This window comes from Vulpes lagopus, chromosome 1, assembly GCF_018345385.1.
Source record: "Vulpes lagopus strain Blue_001 chromosome 1, ASM1834538v1, whole genome shotgun sequence".
Taxonomy (NCBI): domain Eukaryota; kingdom Metazoa; phylum Chordata; class Mammalia; order Carnivora; family Canidae; genus Vulpes; species Vulpes lagopus.
The window spans coordinates 106,482,871-106,504,639 of NC_054824.1; the positions used below are offsets into that span (position 1 = coordinate 106,482,871).

Sequence of the window (21,769 nt, forward strand, 5' to 3'; positions counted from 1 at the left end):
GACCGAATCATCAGAACTGCACTGCCCCAAAAACAAGACCCAAAAGAAACAATTTGACTTCACTGACTTACATAACAGATGTTCTGCTTGAGAGCCACTGTGATCATCTCGAGCATTCTTTTTTTTTTTTTTTTTTTTTTTTTTTTTTTTTAATGATAGTCACACACAGAGAGAGAGAGAGGCAGAGACACAGGCAGAGGGAGAAGCAGGCTCCATGCACCGGGAGCCTGACGTGGGATTCGATCCCGGGTCTCCAGGATCGTACCCTGGGCCAAAGGCAGGCGCCAAACCACTGCGCCACCCAGGGATCCCCATCTCGAGCATTCTATCTAAAGACCCAAAAGTATCCACATGTATTAGAACAAAGACAAAAAAAAAAAAACAATCTGCAAATGATATTCATTCACATTTGTTAATTAGCTTTCCTACCCTTAAAGAGCGTACTTTGGCAAACAGTGGAGAAGAGATGGGAAGGAGCTTCTGGTGATGGTGTGGCAGGCAGAATAATGGTTACCCCCAAAGCGATCCACCTCCCAACCCCACAACCCCATGGCTGTTTTGCCCTACACAGCAAAAAAGGACTCTGCAGCTGTCATTCGACCGTGAGCCTGGAGATGGGGAGATGAGCCTGGGTTACCCAGAGAGGGTCATGGCAATCACAGTGACCTGCAAAGTGGAAGAGGGACCAGAAGAGGGGTTCAGAGGAGATGTGAGGACGACCCACAACTTCCCACAGCTGGCTCTGACAGGGAAAGGAAGGGGCCACAAGCCCAGGAAGGCTGCAGCTGCGAGCAACTGGAAAAGGCAAGGAAAGGATCCTCTAGAGGCTCCGGAAATGCAGCCCCACTGTGTCTGGACTGGAGCCCGTGCTGAACTTTTCATATACATACTGTACAATAAATCTGCATTCTTTTAAGACACTGGTTTGGAGTAGTTTGTCGCGACAGTAATCGGAAAATAACTAACAGTAAGCTGCTATTAAAATTCTCTAAAACAAGCACTGCTACCCTCCCTTAAAGTGTAATGTGATGCTCTGCAAAACGCTCTGCAAATCTGTGAAAATTCAGTTTGTGTCATTAAGAAATGTGCTTCTCTGTAGGAAGCTAACACACAAGGCTTGAAATTAAATGTTATAAAAAGACGGAAAAGTGAATACAATTAACACTGATCAAGAAGTTGGGTTGGAAAACAAAGCAGGACAAGGCATTTTCAACTAAACAAGAAGGGGAGAACTATTAAGAAGGAAAATCTGACATTCCTTGCGGCTAACAGTATAAAGGGACCAGCACAGGGCCTCTTGCTCTGGGTCAGCCAAAGGGCAGGACGCAGGATTTCTCTTAAAGCTCCTATTTACCTGATGATCCTCTGGGCGGCATACTGGTGGAGAGAACGGAACTGTGCCGACATGTTTGCGAGAGCGGCCAGGCAGTTGGTGTGAAGGTACTTGTCCTGCAAGAAAAGAGAAGGTTGAAAACAGACATCAGGTCTTCTCTACATCTGAAGCAGGCTTAATAGGAAGCAAATGTAAACTCAACAGTCACTGATTTTAGCAAGTTCAGGTCCACAAGCCCTTTTTCCTAATTCTAAAATCCACAAGGCATTGAAAGGTCAGTTTTTTCACCACACATTTGAAAGCAACATCTGATAACAAAAGATTCTGCTGCTCTTTATGGTCTTCATTATCCCCATCCTGGGGGATACTGAACTATTTCACTGCAGAAATATTATGGCTTAATTACAGCAGGCTACTCCAGAACCTCAAGGTTGCAGAGAATATAGCATGTGTACTATAATTATCTTTTTAAAATAAAAAAATTCTCCACTCTTAAACACATCTGACTCCTAGAGTTTCAGATAAAAGGTTATGGAATGTATCCATGTTAGCCTCACTGAGAGAAATAATTGAAAAACAGTGTAGTAAACGTGACCATTTCCCTGAGCCATGAATTCTCTATTATTGCTTCTCTATCAGTGGAAGCGAAATTTGCTCCCAGACACTGCAAACATAATCCAGCTGAAATTTTTCTTGTACCCTTTAAAGTATTCTTTCTACTTTTCCATTTTAATTCTTATTTCCTGTGCTCAACTCTTCATACACTTCGTTGTTACTGATTTTAAGGGTAAGTCAGTTTTATTGGTCTAGCAAAGACAGATATCTTTTATCAAAGAACATCCCACCATCCATTTTGTTTCATATAAAATATTTCTAATCCGTACAATCTACTAAATATTAAGAAACAGACACTCTATACATTACTTTAGGATCATGTATTTCAGTGATTTTATGAAATGTTATTTTTGGATTATATTTCATAAAAATGTTAGCACTCTAAATACCAAGATTGCTTTAAACTACAGGCCTAATTATACTATATGCATTAAGATTAAAAAAAATAGCTATATGGAATACTTACTCTTGTCCTTGTCATGTTGTACTGAATGGTTCTAATTACAACTAGTATCAGAAGACTCCCCAGTGAAATTTCAGTTAAAACCCGTTCTGAATACCAAGTAATATTTTTCAATATCTGTAATGGGAAAGAAAAGTTTAGGTAAATATGACTGCTTTATAGGAAAAAAGGATGATCCACGTCTACAATTTCTGATGAGCCATGGCTTTGCTCTGAAGGAGAGTTAAACACTATATAAAAGTGAATTGTGAGACTTTCAGTTCAAGAGAGCAAAGCTGTACTGAGGTGTTCACTTCTTCCTTCTTAAATAGAAAAGAAAACAGATTTGGAAAATTAGTACACAAACAGGAGATATATTTGGAAAGACAGATGGCACAAAGGCAAGAGAGAAAAAACAGGACAAAAATGAGAACAGAAAAAATGAGGAGTTTCTTAAAAAGTAGAGCTGTCCCAACAACCACAGAAAACCTTCATACTCGTATTCAGGAAAAGCCTAGAATGCAAATAAGCCAAGATCCAGAAGACCTGGGCCACGTTCTGCTATGGCTATTAACTGTAGGCAGCTTTGGCGCTCATGTCCAGGCCTCAGGAAGCAAGAAGTGTTTTCTAGCATAAGCGGTGCAGTTCCACAGTCGACAGGTAACTGGGACATCAAAGAGAGAAGATGAGCAGTGCACATCTGTGATTTGAAAGGCTAAACTGAAAAGTTCTCTCAGACAACAGCAGTGAAAGCCAAACAAAGTTGAGAGCAAAGTGGAGACCTAATGTCTACTTAATAAAAGCTTCAAAAGATACAGACTAGAAGAAAAACAGAAAAATTAGTAACAGGAGAAAGTTTTGTTGAGAAGAAAACCTTTCAAAATTCTGAGAAATATAGAAAAAAAAATGTAAAACTGACTCTAGCAAGACTTCTGAATTTACAGTATACAATAAAATCTTACTGCCTCCCAAAGAGAAGAAACAGGTTATCACCAAAAGGAAGATAAGCAAGCATTAGATTTCTCATCTTAAACACTACACATCTGCCTAACAACAGAACAGTATCTGTAAATTTTTGAGGAATGGATTATGATTCTAGAATTCTATACCTAGGGGATCCCTGGGTGGCGCAGCGGTTTGGCGCCTGCCTTTGGCCCAGGGCGCGATCCTGGAGACCCGGGATCGAATCCCACGTCGGGCTCCCGGTGCATGGAGCCTGCTTCTCCCTCTGCCTGTGTCTCTGCCTCTCTCTCTCTCTCTGTATGACTATCAAAAATAAATAATTAAAAAAAAAAAAGACAAAAAAAAAAAAAGAATTCTATACCTAGAGAAACTACCACCTAAGTATACAAACAGAGACTTTTAAGTACCCAAAGAGTTAACATGAACCACTCATGCACCATTTCTGAGAGAAAAAACAAGCTACCACACGTTAGTACTTAGCTGCCCATCCTCTCCACCATTACAACATAAAATGACAGCTCAAGGAATTCAAGAGAAGGACAATAAGGACTACCAAATAAAACCCCAAAGCAACAACAAACTGCAATTATAGTTCATGAAATCAGAAAAATAAAATTAAGTCTAAGTAATATGGTTGTACTGCAGTTCTTCTCAAAAATCATTAAATAAATATTTTTCTGGTAAATCTGCCCCCGGAAAAAGTCCAAATAATAGAATTGAGAAAGGGGGTACAGAAACAGATCAGAAGAATAAAAAAGTAAAGGGATGCTGTGTTCAACTTCATGCAAGTGCAGATGAGTGCCCCCATAACAGATTTTCACTCAGTTCAACTCTCCGGCAAGACTACCATGTCACCCAGTACCCCCCATTACAAATCACCCAACCCTCACCTATTCTGCAGTCTGCACTCGAAGGCTGGCACACTGCAAATGCCCAATACATGGGAGCTGAATATTGTTTGTAAGGTAAAAAATGTCAAAGTGTGAGCATTCCCCTATATCATAACTAAGGATGGCCATCATCAAGTAGAAGAGATAACCTATGTGTATAATAATAGTTGGAAGACTTCGAAAAATGAGTTTTGTCACTTGAACCTTTATAAAGGAACAGTAAAGTGCTCAGTCCCTCTGACTTACCCTCTAAGGTACCAGTTCTCAAAATGTGGTCCTGGGAACCTCTAGGGGTCCCAGACACACTTGTGGAGAATTCTCATGGTCAAACCTATTTTCATGATAATACCAAAACATTACTTTCCACTCTCATTGTCTCCTGAGTATATAGTTGCATTTGTCAGGTGCTACATAACATGGCTGATAGGGCAACAAGTTTAATACAGATACAGACACGAGAATCTAGCAGTCTTCTGTTAAGGCAATTAATTAAGAGATTTGAAAAACTGTAAATGCCATTCTCCTTGCTAAATTTTTGTTTGGGAAAAGTTACTTTTCATAAAAATATATTACTGATGCTAACATGTACTGGGTTTATTATAGTAACTATTATTTCAAATGACCAAATTTACTTTTCAAATATCTCAGTTTTAATTTCTAATATGGTAAATATATAGAATTATGACCTATATAAATAAGCTATCTGGTGTCCTTGATTATTTTTAGTGTAAAAGACCAAAAAGTTTTAGAACTAATGCTCTTAAGTCTCCAAGTGAACACTGACACAGGATAGTCATTAGGTAACTTTACTAGTGAGAGGTGTCTGTCTTTTTAAAGGTCACACATTTGAGTATAGTTCAGTTTCTCCTCTCTCGGCTCCTTTATTTAGAAATAAATTATCATAGGCCATCCTTATTTGAAACAGAGGTCATTAGTTCTTAATGTCTGCTTCTGTGTGTCAATTATATAATTGGATGGAAGAAGTATTTTGAATAAAAGTAGTCTTATTCATTTAACATTCAACAAATATTTAGTTATCCACATAGCAAATTTAGAATGTTACTATAAAAATTAGAAATCCAATTTAGTGTTTACATAAAACTTTCCTCCTGTGAAAAATGTGTCATTGTTTAGAAATTCTGGGTATACTTAAGAAAAATTATAAATAACTAGTTACAGAGTGCACACAGCTTCCCATAGGCCATTAATGCATAATGGGCAACATACAAAAAATTTTCTTGGTAACATAGCTGTAGCTGTTGACTTATTTAACTGGTTCTTACAAAAACAATTCCCCATCTCTTGTATTCAACATTCAGACATACAGTTTAACAGTCACAGACTGGTATCCTGATCATACAATACATATATTCATCATTTCATGGTCAATTAACTCAAATAATATGCAGAAGGAAATACCTTAAGGATCTGAAAAATGTCTTCCTTCTCAAAAAGTACATGAGAATTACTTGTTCTAGGTCTTTTCCTGAGCGTTTTCCTACTATATAGATTTGGTTTTATTGAATAGATTTCTTACAAAGGCTTATATGCTAGAGTACAGTAAGATACCATGCAATCAATTCTTTACAAAATCAAGTATGTATAGAAAGGCAATGAATAACCTCTATTCTCCTACAACTAACATTAACTGTTAGTATTTTATTTTTTTAACATATAAATCCTATTTTATTCGCCCAAAGAGTATAATATCAACCACTAATCAACCACTATCTTGAGGTTGGCATGTATCTTTCCAGTCTCTTTCAAATGTTTTATATGTATACATACTCCCTCAAAACCCAGGATTCCTTTATGTATTTGCTAGCTTATAAGGAGTACCATAGTGTCCGGGGTTAAATAGTATCCCCCCAAACTTCACGTAACCCAAAACCTGTGAGCATTTCTTATTTGAAAACAGGGTCTTAATATAACCAAGATGAGATCATACTGGGTTAGGATGGACCCTAAATCCAATGATTGGTGTCCCAAGAAGAGGAGGAGGAGGGACACAGAAAGAAGCACTCACATGAGAGACCATGACACAACAGACACACAGAAGCTGCAAGCCAAGTACCCCAAGGACTGGCCACCAGAAAGTAAGAGGCGAGATCTATCCTCTAGGTCTTTCAGAGAGAGAATGGCCCCACTGATACGTTGCTTTTGAATTTCTTTTTTTTTTTTTTTTTATTTATTTATGATAGTCACAGAGAGATAGAGAGAGAGGCAGAGACACAGGCAGAGGGAGAAGCAGGCTCCATGCACCGGGAGCCCGACGTGGGATTCGATCCCGGGTCTCCAGGATCGCGCCCTGGGCCAAAGGCAGGCGCCAAACCGCTGCGCCACCCAGGGATCCCTGCTTTTGAACTTCTAACCACCAGAACTGTGATAATAAATTTCTGTTTTTTTAGCCACCCAGTTTGCAGTAAAGTTACGGCAGCCCTAGAAACTAGTACACCACAGGTATTTGTTTGCATCTTATTTTTTTCCACTCAATTTATTCTTGTAACACCACTATGGTGACACATATACGAAAATTAATATTTATCACATCTGCCAAATTCTGATAGTACTAATCATTTCCTAAAGTGAATACTTCTATGGTAGTTAATAAATAGCTGATGCCCCAAGCCACTCCCCCAGAACCTCTTGGGGGTTCAGCAATTAATGTTCAGCAGACAATAAAGGGACCATGGTTGATACCCATTCTCACTGGCTGATTTTGGTACTATATTAGTTAAATATCTGAATATCACCTCCACTTCATTCCATCTAAGCACTAACTAGTGCATGTTTTTTTGGGTCTACTCTTCTAACGGAAATTGGGATTATTTCCAGTTTTTCCTCCAGTAAGAACAATGTTACAATACGGATTCTTACCTTTACTACCCAAAATCTCACTATATGAAACTCAGAAACCAGGGATTCCATACTCTCCATACTTTCATACTCTGAACATTATCTAAAGTCAGGAAGGAAATCATATGAATTTTAAAAAGAGAAATAATCTGTAAAATATCCGTTTTAGCCACTCAGTTTTTTTATATGTATATTTTTTATTGCAGTTCTATTTGCTAACATATAGTATAACACCCATGCTCATCCCTTCAGTGCCCGGTCACCCAGTCACCCCATCAGCCCACCCACCTCCCCTTCTACTACTCCTTGTTCGTTTCCCAGAGTTAGGAGTCTCTCGTCTTTTGTCACCCTCTCTGATATTTCCCACTCGTTTTCTCCTTTCCCTTCAATCCCTTTCACTGTTTCTTATATTCCCCGTATGAGTGAAACCATATGTTTGTCCTCCAATTGACTTACTTCACTCAGCATCATAACCTACAGTTCTATCCATGTCGAAGCAAATGGTGGGTATTCGTCCTTTCTGATGGCTGAGTTATATACCATTATACATATAGACCACATCTTCTTTATCCATTCATCTTTCGATGGACACCGTGGCTCCTTCCACAGTTTGGCTACTCTGGACATTGCTGCTATGAACACTGGGGTGCAGGTGTCTCAGCGTTTCACTGCATCTGTATCTTTGGGGTAAATCCCCAGCAGTGGCCGCACCAGTTCACATTCCCACCCACAGTGCAAGAGGGTTCCCCTTTCTCCACCTCCTCTCCAACATTTGTTGTTTCCTGTCTTGTTAATTTTCCCCATTCTCACTGGTGTGAGGTGGGATCTCATTGTGGTTTTGGTTTGTATTTCCCTAATGGCCAGTGATGCGGAGCATTTTCTCATGCGCTTGTTGGCCATGTCCATGTCTTCTTTGGTGAAATCTCTGTTCATGCCTTCTGCTCGTTTCATGATTGTTTCTGTGCTGTTGAGTTTAGTTTAAGAAGTTCTTTACAGATCTTGAATATCAGCCCTTTATCTGATAGGTCATTTGCAGATATCTTCTTCCATTCTCTAGGTTGTCTTTTAGTTTTGTTGACTGTTTCTTTTGCTGTGCAGAAGCTTTTTATCTTGATTAAGTCCCAATAGTTCATGTTTACTTTTGTTTCCCTTGCCTTCATAGCTGTATCTTGCAAGAAGTTGCTGTGGCCAAGTTCAAAAAGGGTGTTGCCTGTGTTCTCCTCTAGGATTTTAATGGATTCTTGTCTCACATTTAGATCTTTCATCCATTTTGAGTTTCTCTTTGTGTCTGGTGTAAGAGAACGGTCTAGTTTCATTCTTCTGCATGTGGATGTCCAATTTTCCCAGCACCATTTATTGAAGAGACTGTCCTTTTTCCAGTGGATAGTCTTTCCTGCTTTGTCGAATATTAGTTGACCATAGAGTTGAGGGCCCATTTCTGGGTTCTCTATTCTGTTCCATTGATCTATGTGTCTGTTTTTGTGCCAGTACCACACTGTCTTGATGACCACAGCTTTGTAGTACAACTTGAAATCCGGCATTGTGATGGCCCCAGCTTTGGTGTTTTCAATATTCCCCTGGCTATTCAGGGTCTTTTTCTGGTTCCACACAAATCTGAAGATGATTTGTTCCAACTCTGTGAAGAAAGTCCATGGTATTTTGATAGGAATTGCACTGAACGTGTAAGTTGCCCTGGATAGCAGTGACATTTTCACAATATTAATTCTTCCAATCCATGAGCATGGAATATTTTTCCATCTCTTTGTGTCTTCCTCAATTTCTTTCAGAAGTGTTTTATAGTTTTTAGAGTATAGATCCTTCACCTCTTTGGTTAGGTTTATTCCTAGGTACCTTATGCTTTTGGGTGCACTTGTAAATGGGAATGACTCTTTAATTTCTCTTTCTTCAGTCTCCTTGTTAGTGTATAGGAATGCCACTGATTTCTGGGCACTGATTTTGTATCCTGCCACATTGCTGAACTGCTGTATGAGTTCTAGCAATCTTGGGAAGGAGTATTTTGGGTTTTCTAGGTACAGTATCATGTCATGTGCAAAGAGGGAGAGTTTGACTTCTCTGCCAATTTGAAGGCCTTTTATTTCTTTTTGTTGTCTGATTGAAGCCATCCAGTTTTTAATACTTAATGACTTCATAAGCAAATCTCCAAGAGTTTGCTAGAAAACGAAAATGCAAGGTCACTGAATAGTTCTTCTTTAAAATAAGTGTAGGTTTGGGTCACTATTAAACTAAAAAGCACAGAACAACAGTGTTCATCACAGTAGCACAAGCCGCAAAGCCAGTATTTAAGTTAAAATTAATTTTTAACAAAATTATAAATTCAATTCCTCGGTCACACTGGCTATATTACAAGTGCTACCATCTCAGACAGCATAGTTACAGGTCTCTGTCATCAAAGGAAATTCATGGAAGTTGAGTAGCCTGGAATGAAGAACACCACTGTATCCATCACCATTTTATCAAATGTTAATATCTTGCTTCTGAAGTCCTAAAGCCCTCTAGCCACTCCTCGCTGACCCTATTCTCTAACCTCTGGCAGCCGGAATTTGATGCTTCATTACCATGCAGATTTTTGAGATTTATTATCAATTCACACAGCTCTTTCATCCATTCTAGCTGTTCTACAGTAGTTCATTTATGGAATCAGCGGTTTGCAATTCTTAATACTACCAACAATGCTATAGTGAACATTCTTTCAAATACGCTCTTGTGAATCTTTGAAAACGTTCTTAGGATACAAAGCAAGAAATGGAATTGCTGGGAGGTAGAATATTTACTTCTGCAGGTTATTTGAGGAATGTAAAAGGCCAGATTCCTCTCAAAAGTAGTTCTGCTCATTTATACAGTATACGAGAGCCCTCTTTCTCTGGATCCTTACCAATTCTTTACAGAGCTTAGAATTCCTGCCAAACTGATGAGTGCAAAATATTGCAGTTATTTTAATTAGCATGATCCCGACAAATCATCAGGTTGAACATCCTTTAAAAATGCTTGCTGGTGGGACACCTGGGTGGCTCAGTGATTGAGTGTCTGCCTTTGGCTCAAGTCATGATCTCAGGGTCCTGGGATTGAGTCCCATATCAGGCTCCCTGCAGGGAGCCTGCTTCTCCCTCTGCCTGTGTCTCTGCCTCTCTCTGTGTGTCTCTCATGAATAAAAACTTTTTTTTAAAAAAAAAAAGAAAGTTCCTTAAAACTATATTAGAAAATCTCTTAATGTAATTTATTAACTTAAGAGAGAAAACTCATACAGTCATCTCAATAGGTACAGAAAAAGGATTTGATAAAATTCAACACCTATTCATGATAAACAAAATTCTGAACAAAATAAAGATAAAAGAAACTTCTTGTCTTAACAATTTCTCCCGGGGATCCCTGGGTGGCGCAGTGGTTTGGCGCTTGCCTTTGGCCCAGGGCGCGATCCTGGAGACCCGGGATCGAATCCCACATCGGGCTCCCGGTGCATGGAGCCTGCTTCTCCCTCTGCCTATGTCTCTGCCTCTCTCTCTCTCTCTGTGACTATCATAAATAAATAAAAATTAAAAAAAAAAAAAAAAAAACAATTTCTCCCAAAACCTACAGTTAAAAGCATTATACTTGATTGGAGAATTTTAGAACTATTTTCTTGAAAGCCAAAATGAAGAGGATGCTCTGTATTACTACTCCTCTTCAGCGCTTTATCAGAAGTCTAAGCAGGTCATTTAAACTTGAAAAGAGAGGAAATCTAAATGTCCATATTTATAGATGTTTTGATTGACTACATAGGAAATTCAAAATAACTCTAATATTAGAACTCTTAGGAAAGTTGAACAAATCTTCTGAATCCAAGATCCATATACAAAACAAGTACAATTTCTATACACCAGTAACAAGACGTTTCAAAAATATGATCTAGAGGGATGCCTGGGTGGCTCAGTCAGTTAAGTGTCCTACTCTTTATTTTGGCTCAAGTTGTGATCTCAGGGTTGTGAGATCGAGCCCCTTGTCCAGGTCCATGCTAAGCAGGGAGTCTCCTTGAGATTCTCTTCCTGTGCGCTTCTTCCCTCCTGTCTCTCTCAAAAAAATAAATAAATCTTCAAAAATGTGATCTAGAAATACTCTTTATAATGGCAGTAAAACTGCAATGAATTTGGGAATCAGTGTTAGAGAGGAAGTGTAAACATTTTATGACAAAAATTACTTAAAGATATTAAATGTGACGTAATAAATGGAAAGAGACACCATGTTCATGGATAGGAAGACTCCGTGACAGAGTTCTTAATTTTGCTTTCAAATTAATCACTATGTTCAGTGTATTCTTGATCAAAAATCTCAACAGTTTTCTTGTGAGAGTTGCAGTTGACCCTTGAGAAACATAGGTTTGAACTATGTGGGTTTACTGAAACATGGATGTTTTCAGTAAATACCAACTGTGATTGTATCTTCTCTTCCTTCCTCGCATTTCTGGAATACTGTTACTTACATAAAAATATTCTTTTTACTCCTTGCTTTATTTCATTCTACAATATTAGATTTACAAGGTTTATAATTACATTTGTGCCACTTACTAAATTTTTGCCTCTGAATTAAAAATCTACCTGTAATTTTCCTTTATCAAATTTCAGGATTTTTGGCATAAAGAGTATACTGGCCTCATAAAATGAATTGCAAAGACTTCCCTTTTTTATTACTCTCTAGATGAGCTTATATACAATCAGTGTTATTTCTTCCTTTAGTTTTCAGAAGAATTCATAGGTAAAAATCAGCTGGGAGTATAATCTTCTATTTAGAATGACTTCACAAAAAAAAAAAAATAGAATGACTTCACATTACAAAATCAGTTCCTGGGATCCCTGGGTGGCGCAGCGGTTTGGCGCCTGCCTTTGGCCCAGGGCGCGATCCTGGAGACCCGGGATCGAATCCCACGTCAGGCTCCCGGTGCATGGAGCCTGCTTCTCCCTCTACCTGTGTCTCTGCCTCTCTCTCTCTCTCTCTGTATGACTCTCATAAATAAATAATAATAAAAAAAAATTAAAAAAAAAAAAAAAAAAAAGATAATTCAAAAAATCAGTTCCTTTAAACAGGCTATTTTGATTTTTCTTTTTCCTTTCATGAGCTTTGGTTAAATTGTTTCTGGGAGTGGAGGAAATTTGTCCATTTAACACTTAAATTTTATAGCATAAAATTACTCATAGTATCCTCTGAACTTTTTTTTTTAATATCTGTGGGATCTGTTCTGATTTCCTATAAATTCTCAGTGATAGACATGTGTAACTTTTTCTTGGTCATCTTTCTAGAGGTTTATATCTTAGGAATTTTCATGTATTTCACTTATAGTAAAAATGTAGAAAGACTTAAAATCAAAGATCTAAGTTTCTACTTATAAAAAAAAGAGCAAGTTAAAGCTTCAAGTAAGCAGAAGAAGGTAAATTAAAAGTAGAAATTAGGGATCCCTGGGTGGCGCAGCGGTTTAGCGCCTGTCTTTGGCCCAGGGCGCGATCCTGGAGACCCGGGATCGAATCCCATGTCAGGCTGCCGGTGCATGGAGCCTGCTTCTCCCTCTGCCTGTGTCTCTGCCTCTCTCTCTCTCTCTCTCTCTGTAACTATCATAAATAAAAATTTAAAAAAAAAAAAAAAAAAAAGGAAAAAAAAAAGTAGAAATTAATGAAATAGAAGAAAACAGAGAAAAGTTAATGCAATCAAAAGTTGGTCCTTTGAGGGACCCCCGGGTAGCTCAGTCGGTTATCAGTCATCTCTTGGTTTCGGCTCAGGTCATGATCCCAGGGTCCTGAGATCAAGCCCCACATCAGGTTCCACACTCAGCAGGGAGTCTGCTTACCCCCCCCGCCCCTCCCCCACTCATGCATTCCCTTCTCTCTAAAATAAATAACCTTTTTTTTTTTTTTTATTTTTTTTTTTTTATAAATAACCTTTTTTAAAACTTGGTCCTTTCAAAAGATTTAAAGGACGCAAGACAGAAAAGGAAGAAGGAAGACAGGATGGAAGGATGGACCCCTAGTCAGTCAGAGGTAGAATAAGACAGAAATAATACATATTCCAAAGTTAAGAATGACAGCAATAATATCTCTATGGCTAGCACAGATATAAAAAGGTCAGGGGAAAAACAGTAAGTAAAAAAAAATTATGGACAACTTTACAGGAATAAATTCAAGACCCTAGAAGAAATGTACCAATTCCACGACAGACAAAAAAACTATCAAAGCTCAAAACTTAATCAAATATATATAAAAAGAGAATATATCATGGCCAAGTGCAGCTTATCCCAGGAATGTCAGATTGACTGAATATTCAAAACTTATTCATTATGATGCACTACACTGACAGACTGGAAAAAAAAAATCCATGTGATTTAGAATATATAAAGAAGACTTATAACTCAGTAATAAGACAAAAACCCAATTTTTTAAAAGGAAGTATGGCTATCGAAGGTAACAGAGGGCTATCCCTGTGGTCATGGAAATGTCTTGTATCTTGACTATGTCAATATCAATATTGTGATATTGTATTACTTACTGTTTTGCAATTACACTTGCCATTAGGGGAAATCAGGTGAAGGATACACGAATTCTATTTTTCTTAAAACCACAATTAACTTTTTAAAGTATAATTTTTAAAAATGGGAGAAATTTGGAAAGATACTTCACAAAAGATATATAAGCACATGAAAAGTACATGGAAAAATGCTCATCATCATTGGATATTAGGAAATGCTAATTCAAACCAAAAATCAGTATCAGAATCTATTTCATGGACAATTAAATCCACATTTAATAATTCCATGTGGATAACTTTGGTAGAAACATTTACTTGTTCATTTTTACTATTACATATGTAAAGGAAAAGAATAAAAATAAGCAGAGATCAACAAGAAAGTCAAATTCTAAAGGGAAAAAAATTTGTTTAAATACCTGAACTTGAAATGTCATCTGGAATACCCTGAAATCCTTATGAAACTGAGTCTGAATGTGGATAGAACTTACTGCCCTCCTTATCTTACATCCCTGTTTTGGTAGTCAAGAAATTTTAATTTTAATTCAAACTCCTTTGCTAATTTTAATTACCAAATATAATAAGGATACCAAAGAAGTATAGAAAATGATATAATAAAAAGTGTATCCATCTTTGAGTTTTGTCAAATCTTAACATGTCATATTTGCTTCAAAGTTCTTTTTGGTAGTTACTTCCTGTTTTGCTTTCCATGCTGTTGAAGCAAATACAACATTACAGACCTAGGTGAAGCCGCAGTGTACCCTTCCCCATTTTCACCCCCCTTTCTTGCTTTCCAGATGTAGCCAGCCCCCTGTTAGACTCTGCATGCCCTAAACATTTTTTAATATCAACAAGGTAAGGTTGCTGGATGACCATTAATAAGCATGTCCTCTTTGTGCATGTCCTTCCTATAGAGCCCTCGAGTGGAACTGTGAGCTCAGGGCTGGATACAACTTCAGTTTTATCACTGTCTTATCAAGCTAAACACACACCTGACCTTGATTCAGCAATTCTACCCTAGGTGTATACTCAAGAGAATGAGTGTGTATGTCCGCCAATGTACAGATGCAAAAATGGGCACAGCAACTTTATCAAAAATAGTCCTAAAGTGGGAAAAAAAAGAAAATATCTACCACCAAGCGAATGAATAAATTTATTGTGGCATATTCATACACTGGAATAGCACAATAATACAAAAGAACCGAATAATGATGCAATAACGCAGGTAAATCTCAGCAACACTCTGATGGGTAAAAGAAGCCAAAAAAATAGAGAGCATATCATAATTCAAGGAGAGATAAAAACTAATCTGTTGGGAGGAAAGTCAGAATAATAGTTCACTAATTGGTTGTGGGGTACTGGCCAGGAAAAGGCATTTCTGTTATGCTAGAAGTGTTCAATAACTTGATCTGGGTGGCAGCAACACAGGTATACATATATGTAAAACTCCTAAGTACCTTCAAAATTTGTGCACATTTTATATTTCAACTTAAATATTTTTTAAAATTTTATTGGTTTTTCTTATTAAAGATAAATGCCATAAAAAATGAGACAATCCGTACAAATTCTTTCTTGCTGGTGGTATTTTACTAAGCAAAAGAATCAAGAAATTTTTATGTTTTATCCTCTTTCTACAGTGTCAAGATTCCTTAAATCTTAATTGAAGCAATGGTTACACCATGTAAGAGACAAAAAAAAAAAAGTTTTAATGGAACATCATCAGAGAAGAATAAACATGCTACAAAAACCCTACTGAAGACAAGGAAAAAAAAGAAAGAAAAGAAAGAAAAGAAAAGAAAAGAAAAGAAAAGAAAAGAAAAGAAAAGAAAAGAAAAGAAAAGAAAAGAAAAGAAAAGAAAGAGTATTTGTATCCTATTAAGAGTGAAAGCCCTAACCCCTCTTCCACTAGACCCCCACAGCAGAATGAATGGAAGAGCCCCCAGAGAAACTGATCCCTCCAAAAGAAAAGTCCTACAGATAGTAGAGTGCCCAGAAAAACGAGTAAATTAAAGCAAGTCAGTCCTGCCCACAAACAAAACTTACAATCAACTTTTCAGTGCCTTACTTCTAAATATAAACAAACACTGGTCACCAAACATTTGAGTAAAGCCTCCAACACTGCTAAAGACAGAAGTCAAAGAAGAAAATGAAACTAAGAAACTATGTAATTTATTTTAATATATTTACAGGGAGTCCTCAGTTCTGTTGAAGTATGGGAGCTGATTTAGTGTGATTGGTTCATGAATAAAAAACTGGGCAATTGAATGGACGCCTGGGTGGCTCAGTGGTAAACATCTGCCTTCAGCTCAGGGCGTGATCCCAGGGTCCTGGGATCGAGTCCCATATCCAGCTCCCCGCAGGGAGCCTGCTTCTCCCTCTGCATTTCTCAGGAATAAATAAATAAAATCTTTAAAACAAACAAACAAAACTGGGCAATTATGTGTTATGGAAAAACCAAAACTTGGACAAGAAAGGAAATGCCATTATCATACATTATATAGCTGAACTAAGAATACTAGTTAATTATAATCATGAAAAAGCTGAGTTCTTGGGAACCCTGGGTGGCGCAGCGGTTTAGCGCCTGCCTTTGGCCCAGGGCGTGATCCTGGAGACCCGGGATCGAATCCCACGTCGGGCTCCCGGTGCATGGAGCCTGCTTCTCCCTCTGCCTGTGTCTCTGCCTCTCTCTCTCTCTCTGTGTGACTATCATAAATAAATAAAAAAAAAAAAAATTAAAAAAAAAAAAAGCTGAGTTCTGAAGCTAAAAATGATAATAAAATGGAAGGAGAGGAAAAGTCTATGTGCAGAGAGGGGGCTGGGAACCCAGAGGGAACAAGCATGATGCGCAGAAAAGAGAGTGAATAATGACTTATTTTCCATTTTAGGAAGAGAACAGTGAATATCTAAATCTGAAAAATCATGAAATAAGAAGATAAGCACGTTGTTTAGAAACATGGCCAGAGTCAAAAGCATCGATCTTCGGGGAGTGGGAATCAGGTGTAGGGTAGACACAGGATGTATCATGTTGCATTAAAACCCAATACTCTGTATAAGTTCTAAAATTATGTACATGTGTTAGGGCCCCTGACTGGCTCAGTCAACAGTGTGTAACTCTTCAATCTCAGGGTTGTGAGTTTGAGCCCCACCGTCCAGGGTAGAGATGACTTAAAAATAAAATCTTTTTAAAAACCTCCTCCAAAAAACTATATACATATGCTACTTTGACACAAAGAAAATACAAAGAGGAAGATAAAAATCAGTTTGGGGTTGGAACTCATCCACAGAACTAAAATTGAAAGAGTTAAATTATGTTACTGATTTCCAAAAACAGAAGACCATTCATTTCCCAGCTGCCTTCTCTCTGTTCCCTATTGCTTCCCTTACTCTGTATATAAGAGGCAAGCCTATTTGACAGTTTCTGTCAAACTAAAAAGGGGAAACAAAACAGAGAAGAAAAATTAACTCAGTGGCAGCAAAAACATTCACCTTGATAACTAAAGAAACCGTTTTGATTGAGTTTTTAACAGTGGCTAATATTCGAAAAAAAGCACTTCATAAATCTGAAGAAAGGCACACCATTCCTGAGCCAGATTCCTGCGAAAACATCCACAAGAAGGGACAGAAGAAAGAAATGCTAAGGCTGCAGTAAAGCTTGGCAGAGAGACCTGCCTGTTAAGAAACTCTAAAACTCTAAGCAAAGCAATGGTAACTTACCACTTCATGAATGGATCTATTAAAGCCATCATCTTCTGTAAGGATCAATAATATTATAAGGGCCATATACACGTGGTGTGAATTTCTTTCTTCGACATGATACAGAATCTCAAGAATTGGTAAAACCTATCAAATAGAAATTTTAATTTACTATTTCAATTACTTCATCATAAGACCAATGTTTTCAACCTTTATGCTTTCATTACGTACTCTGTTTTAATTTTGTAGTTATAAGTTTCTTTAAAGGAAAAAGAAAACCACACAGACCAGCTTATGCCTGAAAGTACTTTTCCGGTGTGTAGCTCTGATACCAGTAGAGGAAACAATTACCCCATACGACGGTCTGCCACCACGTAAAGACAGGATCTGCAGAGACCACATAGGCCAACATGGGACACTGAAGAGAGGCAGGTCTGCCTCGGGCTAGCAGGAACTTACACATCAGGTATTCTTACAAACACTAATGTGTCAAACACTAATGTGTCTTAATAGGAAAGATTATAGAACAAAATTATTAATAAAATCAGATCAGTCTAGTAAGTATCCTACCAAAAACCCATTTTCTAATCATAGTCTTAAAAAATATTACAGAAGAAAGGCAAAAAGATAGATAAGGACATCAGCTGAGACATTATCAACATAATCATATCAGAAATTAAAAACAAAAATAAATATACAACCCTCCACCCCTCACTCGAAAAAACCCCAAAAGAAAACCTTTTAAGCTTTTACTGGTGTATGTCATCACACACAGAGGACTGTTTCCTGCACATTCTGTGTACCAACGTCCTTATCATGGTGGAACTTTCTAGAACAAGCAGTGTCATGGGCTATCTGTTTACTGCCATCATTTCCCTTAGGATACAACATGCTCAGAACTGCCTCTGCATATTCTCAACTCTCCCATCAGTAAAGTCATCTCTCCAAGTTTGTGCTCCTATGAGCTTTACACTATTATATCCAATTTTACTATTTAAAATAACCAATGTTTTCAACATATACCTGGTGTGCAGACAGGTTCATTCATCACTTTATATATATTATCTTTTGTGTTGCCTTGACATAGAACATAGTCTTTCAATCAATTCTAATATTCCACATCAACTCAATATTTTAACACTGAAAAAATGGCCACCAAATCTCTGGTGAATACTGCTATCAATCTGTAAAAACTGGTACAGGGGAACATTCCTAATGCCACCAGCAAGCTGCTGGCTATTTTAGGGATGTTCACAATTCTATTCAGGTATACACAGCCCACAGGTATCTCTCTAGCATGTATTTAAATTATAATATTAATACCTTAGTGAGACAAGGTTACTTTTCCACTCAGAAACACTTTTGTGGGCAGCCTGGGTAGCTCAGCAGTTTAGCGCCACCTTTGGCCCAGGGCCTGATCCTGGGGACCTGGGATCCAGTCCCACGTTGGGCTCCCTGCATGGAGCCTGCTTCTCCCTCTGCCTGTGTCTCTGCCTCTCTTTCTGTCTCTTATGAATAAATAAATAAAGTCTTAAAAAAAAAAAAAAGAAAGAAAGAAACATTTTTGTTTACATGTTAGTTACAAACAAAAATCTGAGATTCCCTATCGGAGTTTTTCACTCACATAATAGGGATAGTGAGAGCATGTAAGTGCTGTCCGGCATGGGCAGACCTCGAGTCAAAGCCTGCTGAAGGGACGGACATGTGGGAAACTGAGCTGGAATGTTACCCTTCCTCTTAGCCATGTTCATCAGGAACCTGCTGCAACTGGGACTAGCTATATGATCTTGGTGGGCGGACACTTAGCATCTGAAAAGAGCCATGAGGACATGAATATCCTGAGAACAACAGGCCGCGCTTCTTGGAGTACTTAATCAGGCTGGATCACGGGGAGAGAAAGTCCTGAAGGACAGGGAAGCTGGTCATGCTGCTGTGCTCTCCTGCCCTTTGACAGCATTGGCATGTGTGCTGTCTCCTACATACCCCTGTCTGTGCCTGGTGGCAGCTCCCCATCCATCTCTCAACCTCACCTTTGCAACCAGGCAAACATACTTACCCTCCTGGGAAAAGAAACCGCTCTTCAAAAGATTAAACAATACAAAAAGCATGAAATGTGTAGTGTGATACTTACAAGATTTTCCATATCTGTGCGAGCCAACATGTACGTTCTAACATTACTATTCTGATGGAGCAATGTGTACAAGAGGAGAGTTGCCTGGTCAGATGTCTGCTGTTCACAGAGAGCTGTGTACAAACTGTTGAAGTTAATCTGGAAAGCATGTGGAATTGATGAGGGGAAAGGACTGCTATCTGGAACAAAGAAACCACAAAATTTTAAAAATATTATGTCAGTATTTTCAGGACCATGCCTCATATAAATAATGAAAGCACCATTAACGGGTACAATTCAATTCCCATTAATTTTATATGTCACTACATTTTAGGTTCAAAATTTCAATTTATATTTTAAATTTTACTTAGAGAACTAAACTAATGTACAGCATGGTGACTATAGTTGATAAACTACTGTATAACTGAAATTGGAGGAGATAGTGAAACTAAAATGTTCTCGCCAATGTAAAAAAAAAAATAAAAAATCTGGGAGTTTATTTCTTTATACTATCTAAACCAAGGCCTTTCAATGATTATAAATATATGTGCAAATACCACATAACAATGATTTTTTATCTTTAAAAAAGCCAAATATAAAAAAGATTCAACTAAACTAAGTCACATACTTTGAGTTTATTACTATTTTTGCATTAATATAGCTGAATTAAACTGGTTATAAGAACATGAGGTTAAATAAACAGCTACGACCCCAGGCCAAAGGCCACTCTAATAGATACAATTTAAACATGACATCTGAGATGTTCTATTTACCAAAACTAAATGACCACCAGCCCTAAAAAAAATATTGAGACAAAGAATACAAAAGTTTCTACATAAAACAAAAAATCCTCTTGTAAGGGCTAAAAAGAAAAAAGGACTTCAAGCTGAGTCATTTTTTTTTCAAATGAATAATTATGGCTCAGCTACCAGTGTCATGAATCTAGTTATGAAGAAAATAACTAGGTAACATCATATAATTTAGCTAGTTTTATTTTTTAAATTCTTATTTCTATTACTCATATATTTAGTTAGTGAGTAAACTCTACCCCCAACATGGGGCTTGATCTCACGATCCTGAGATTCAGAGTCATACACTGTACTGACTGAAGCAGCCAGGCGCCCCTAAATAGTTTTAAAGTATTATCAGCATCGGTATGTTCAGCATTAGCTGCTATAGTAAAATACACCGAATTTCAAACTACTGGAAAATGTATACAATATTTTTTTGCAAAACCATTTTTATTTTTTTATTTTTTGGATTTTTTAATGGAGTTCTATTTGCCAACATATAGTATAACACCCAGTGCTCATCCCATCAAGTGCCCCCCTCAGTGCCCGTCACCCAGTCACCCCATCCCCCGGTCCACCTCCCCTTCCACTACCCCTTGTTCGTTTCCCAGAGTTAGGAGTCTCTCATGTTCTGTCTCCCTCTCTGATACTTCCCACTCATTTTCTCTCCTTTCCCCTTTAATCCCTTTCACTTTTTCTTATATTGTATGAGTGAAACCATAAAATGTTTGTCCTTCTCCAACTGACTTACTTCACTCAGCATCATAACGTACAGTTCCATCCACGTCGAAGCAAATGGTATTTGTCATTTGAAATGGCTGAGTAATATTCCATTGTATACATAGACCACATCTTCTTCATCCATTCATCTGTCGATGGACACCGAGGCTCCATCCACAGTTTGGCTATTGTGGACATTGCTGCTATGAACACTGGGGTGCAGGTGTCTCAGCGTTTCACTGCATCTGTATCTTTGGGGTAAATCCCCAGCAGTGCAATTGCTGGGTCATAGGGCAGATCTATTTTTAACTCTTTGAGGAACCTCCACACTGTTTTCCAGAGTGGCCGCACCAGTTCACATTCCCACCCACAGTGCAAGAGGGTTCCCCTTTCTCCACCTCCTCTCCAACATTTGTTGTTTCCTGTCTTGTTAATTTTCCCCATTCTCACTGGTGTGAGGTGGGATCTCATTGTGGTTTTGGTTTGTATTTCCCTAATGGCCAGTGATGCGGAGCATTTTCTCATGCGCTTGTTGGCCATGTCCATGTCTTCTTTGGTGAAATCTCTGTTCATGCCTTCTGCTCGTTTCATGATTGTTTCTGTGCTGTTGAGTTTAGTTTAAGAAGTTCTTTACAGATCTTGAATATCAGCCCTTTATCTGATAGGTCATTTGCAGATATCTTCTTCCATTCTCTAGGTTGTCTTTTAGTTTTGTTGACTGTTTCTTTTGCTGTGCAGAAGCTTTTTATCTTGATTAAGTCCCAATAGTTCATGTTTACTTTTGTTTCCCTTGCCTTCATAGCTGTATCTTGCAAGAAGTTGCTGTGGCCAAGTTCAAAAAGGGTGTTGCCTGTG

The 21,769-nt window shown here is 38.0% G+C and overlaps 1 protein-coding gene across 4 annotated transcripts in view; it reads right to left on the bottom strand.

The window, feature by feature from the left end:
* The window catches only part of DYM (dymeclin), a 348,746-nt gene that overhangs the window by 182,666 nt on the left and 144,311 nt on the right, over window positions 1-21,769 (bottom strand). For all 4 annotated transcript variants that reach the window (XM_041746593.1, XM_041746584.1, XM_041746566.1 and 1 more), the window contains 4 exons: window positions 19,425-19,603; window positions 17,315-17,440; window positions 2,415-2,528; window positions 1,355-1,449 (listed from right to left, as the gene is read on the bottom strand). In XM_041746593.1, coding sequence (XP_041602527.1) covers window positions 1,355-1,449; window positions 2,415-2,528; window positions 17,315-17,440; window positions 19,425-19,603 — 514 coding nt within the window. The remainder of the gene's footprint in view (window positions 1-1,354; window positions 1,450-2,414; window positions 2,529-17,314; window positions 17,441-19,424; window positions 19,604-21,769) is intronic.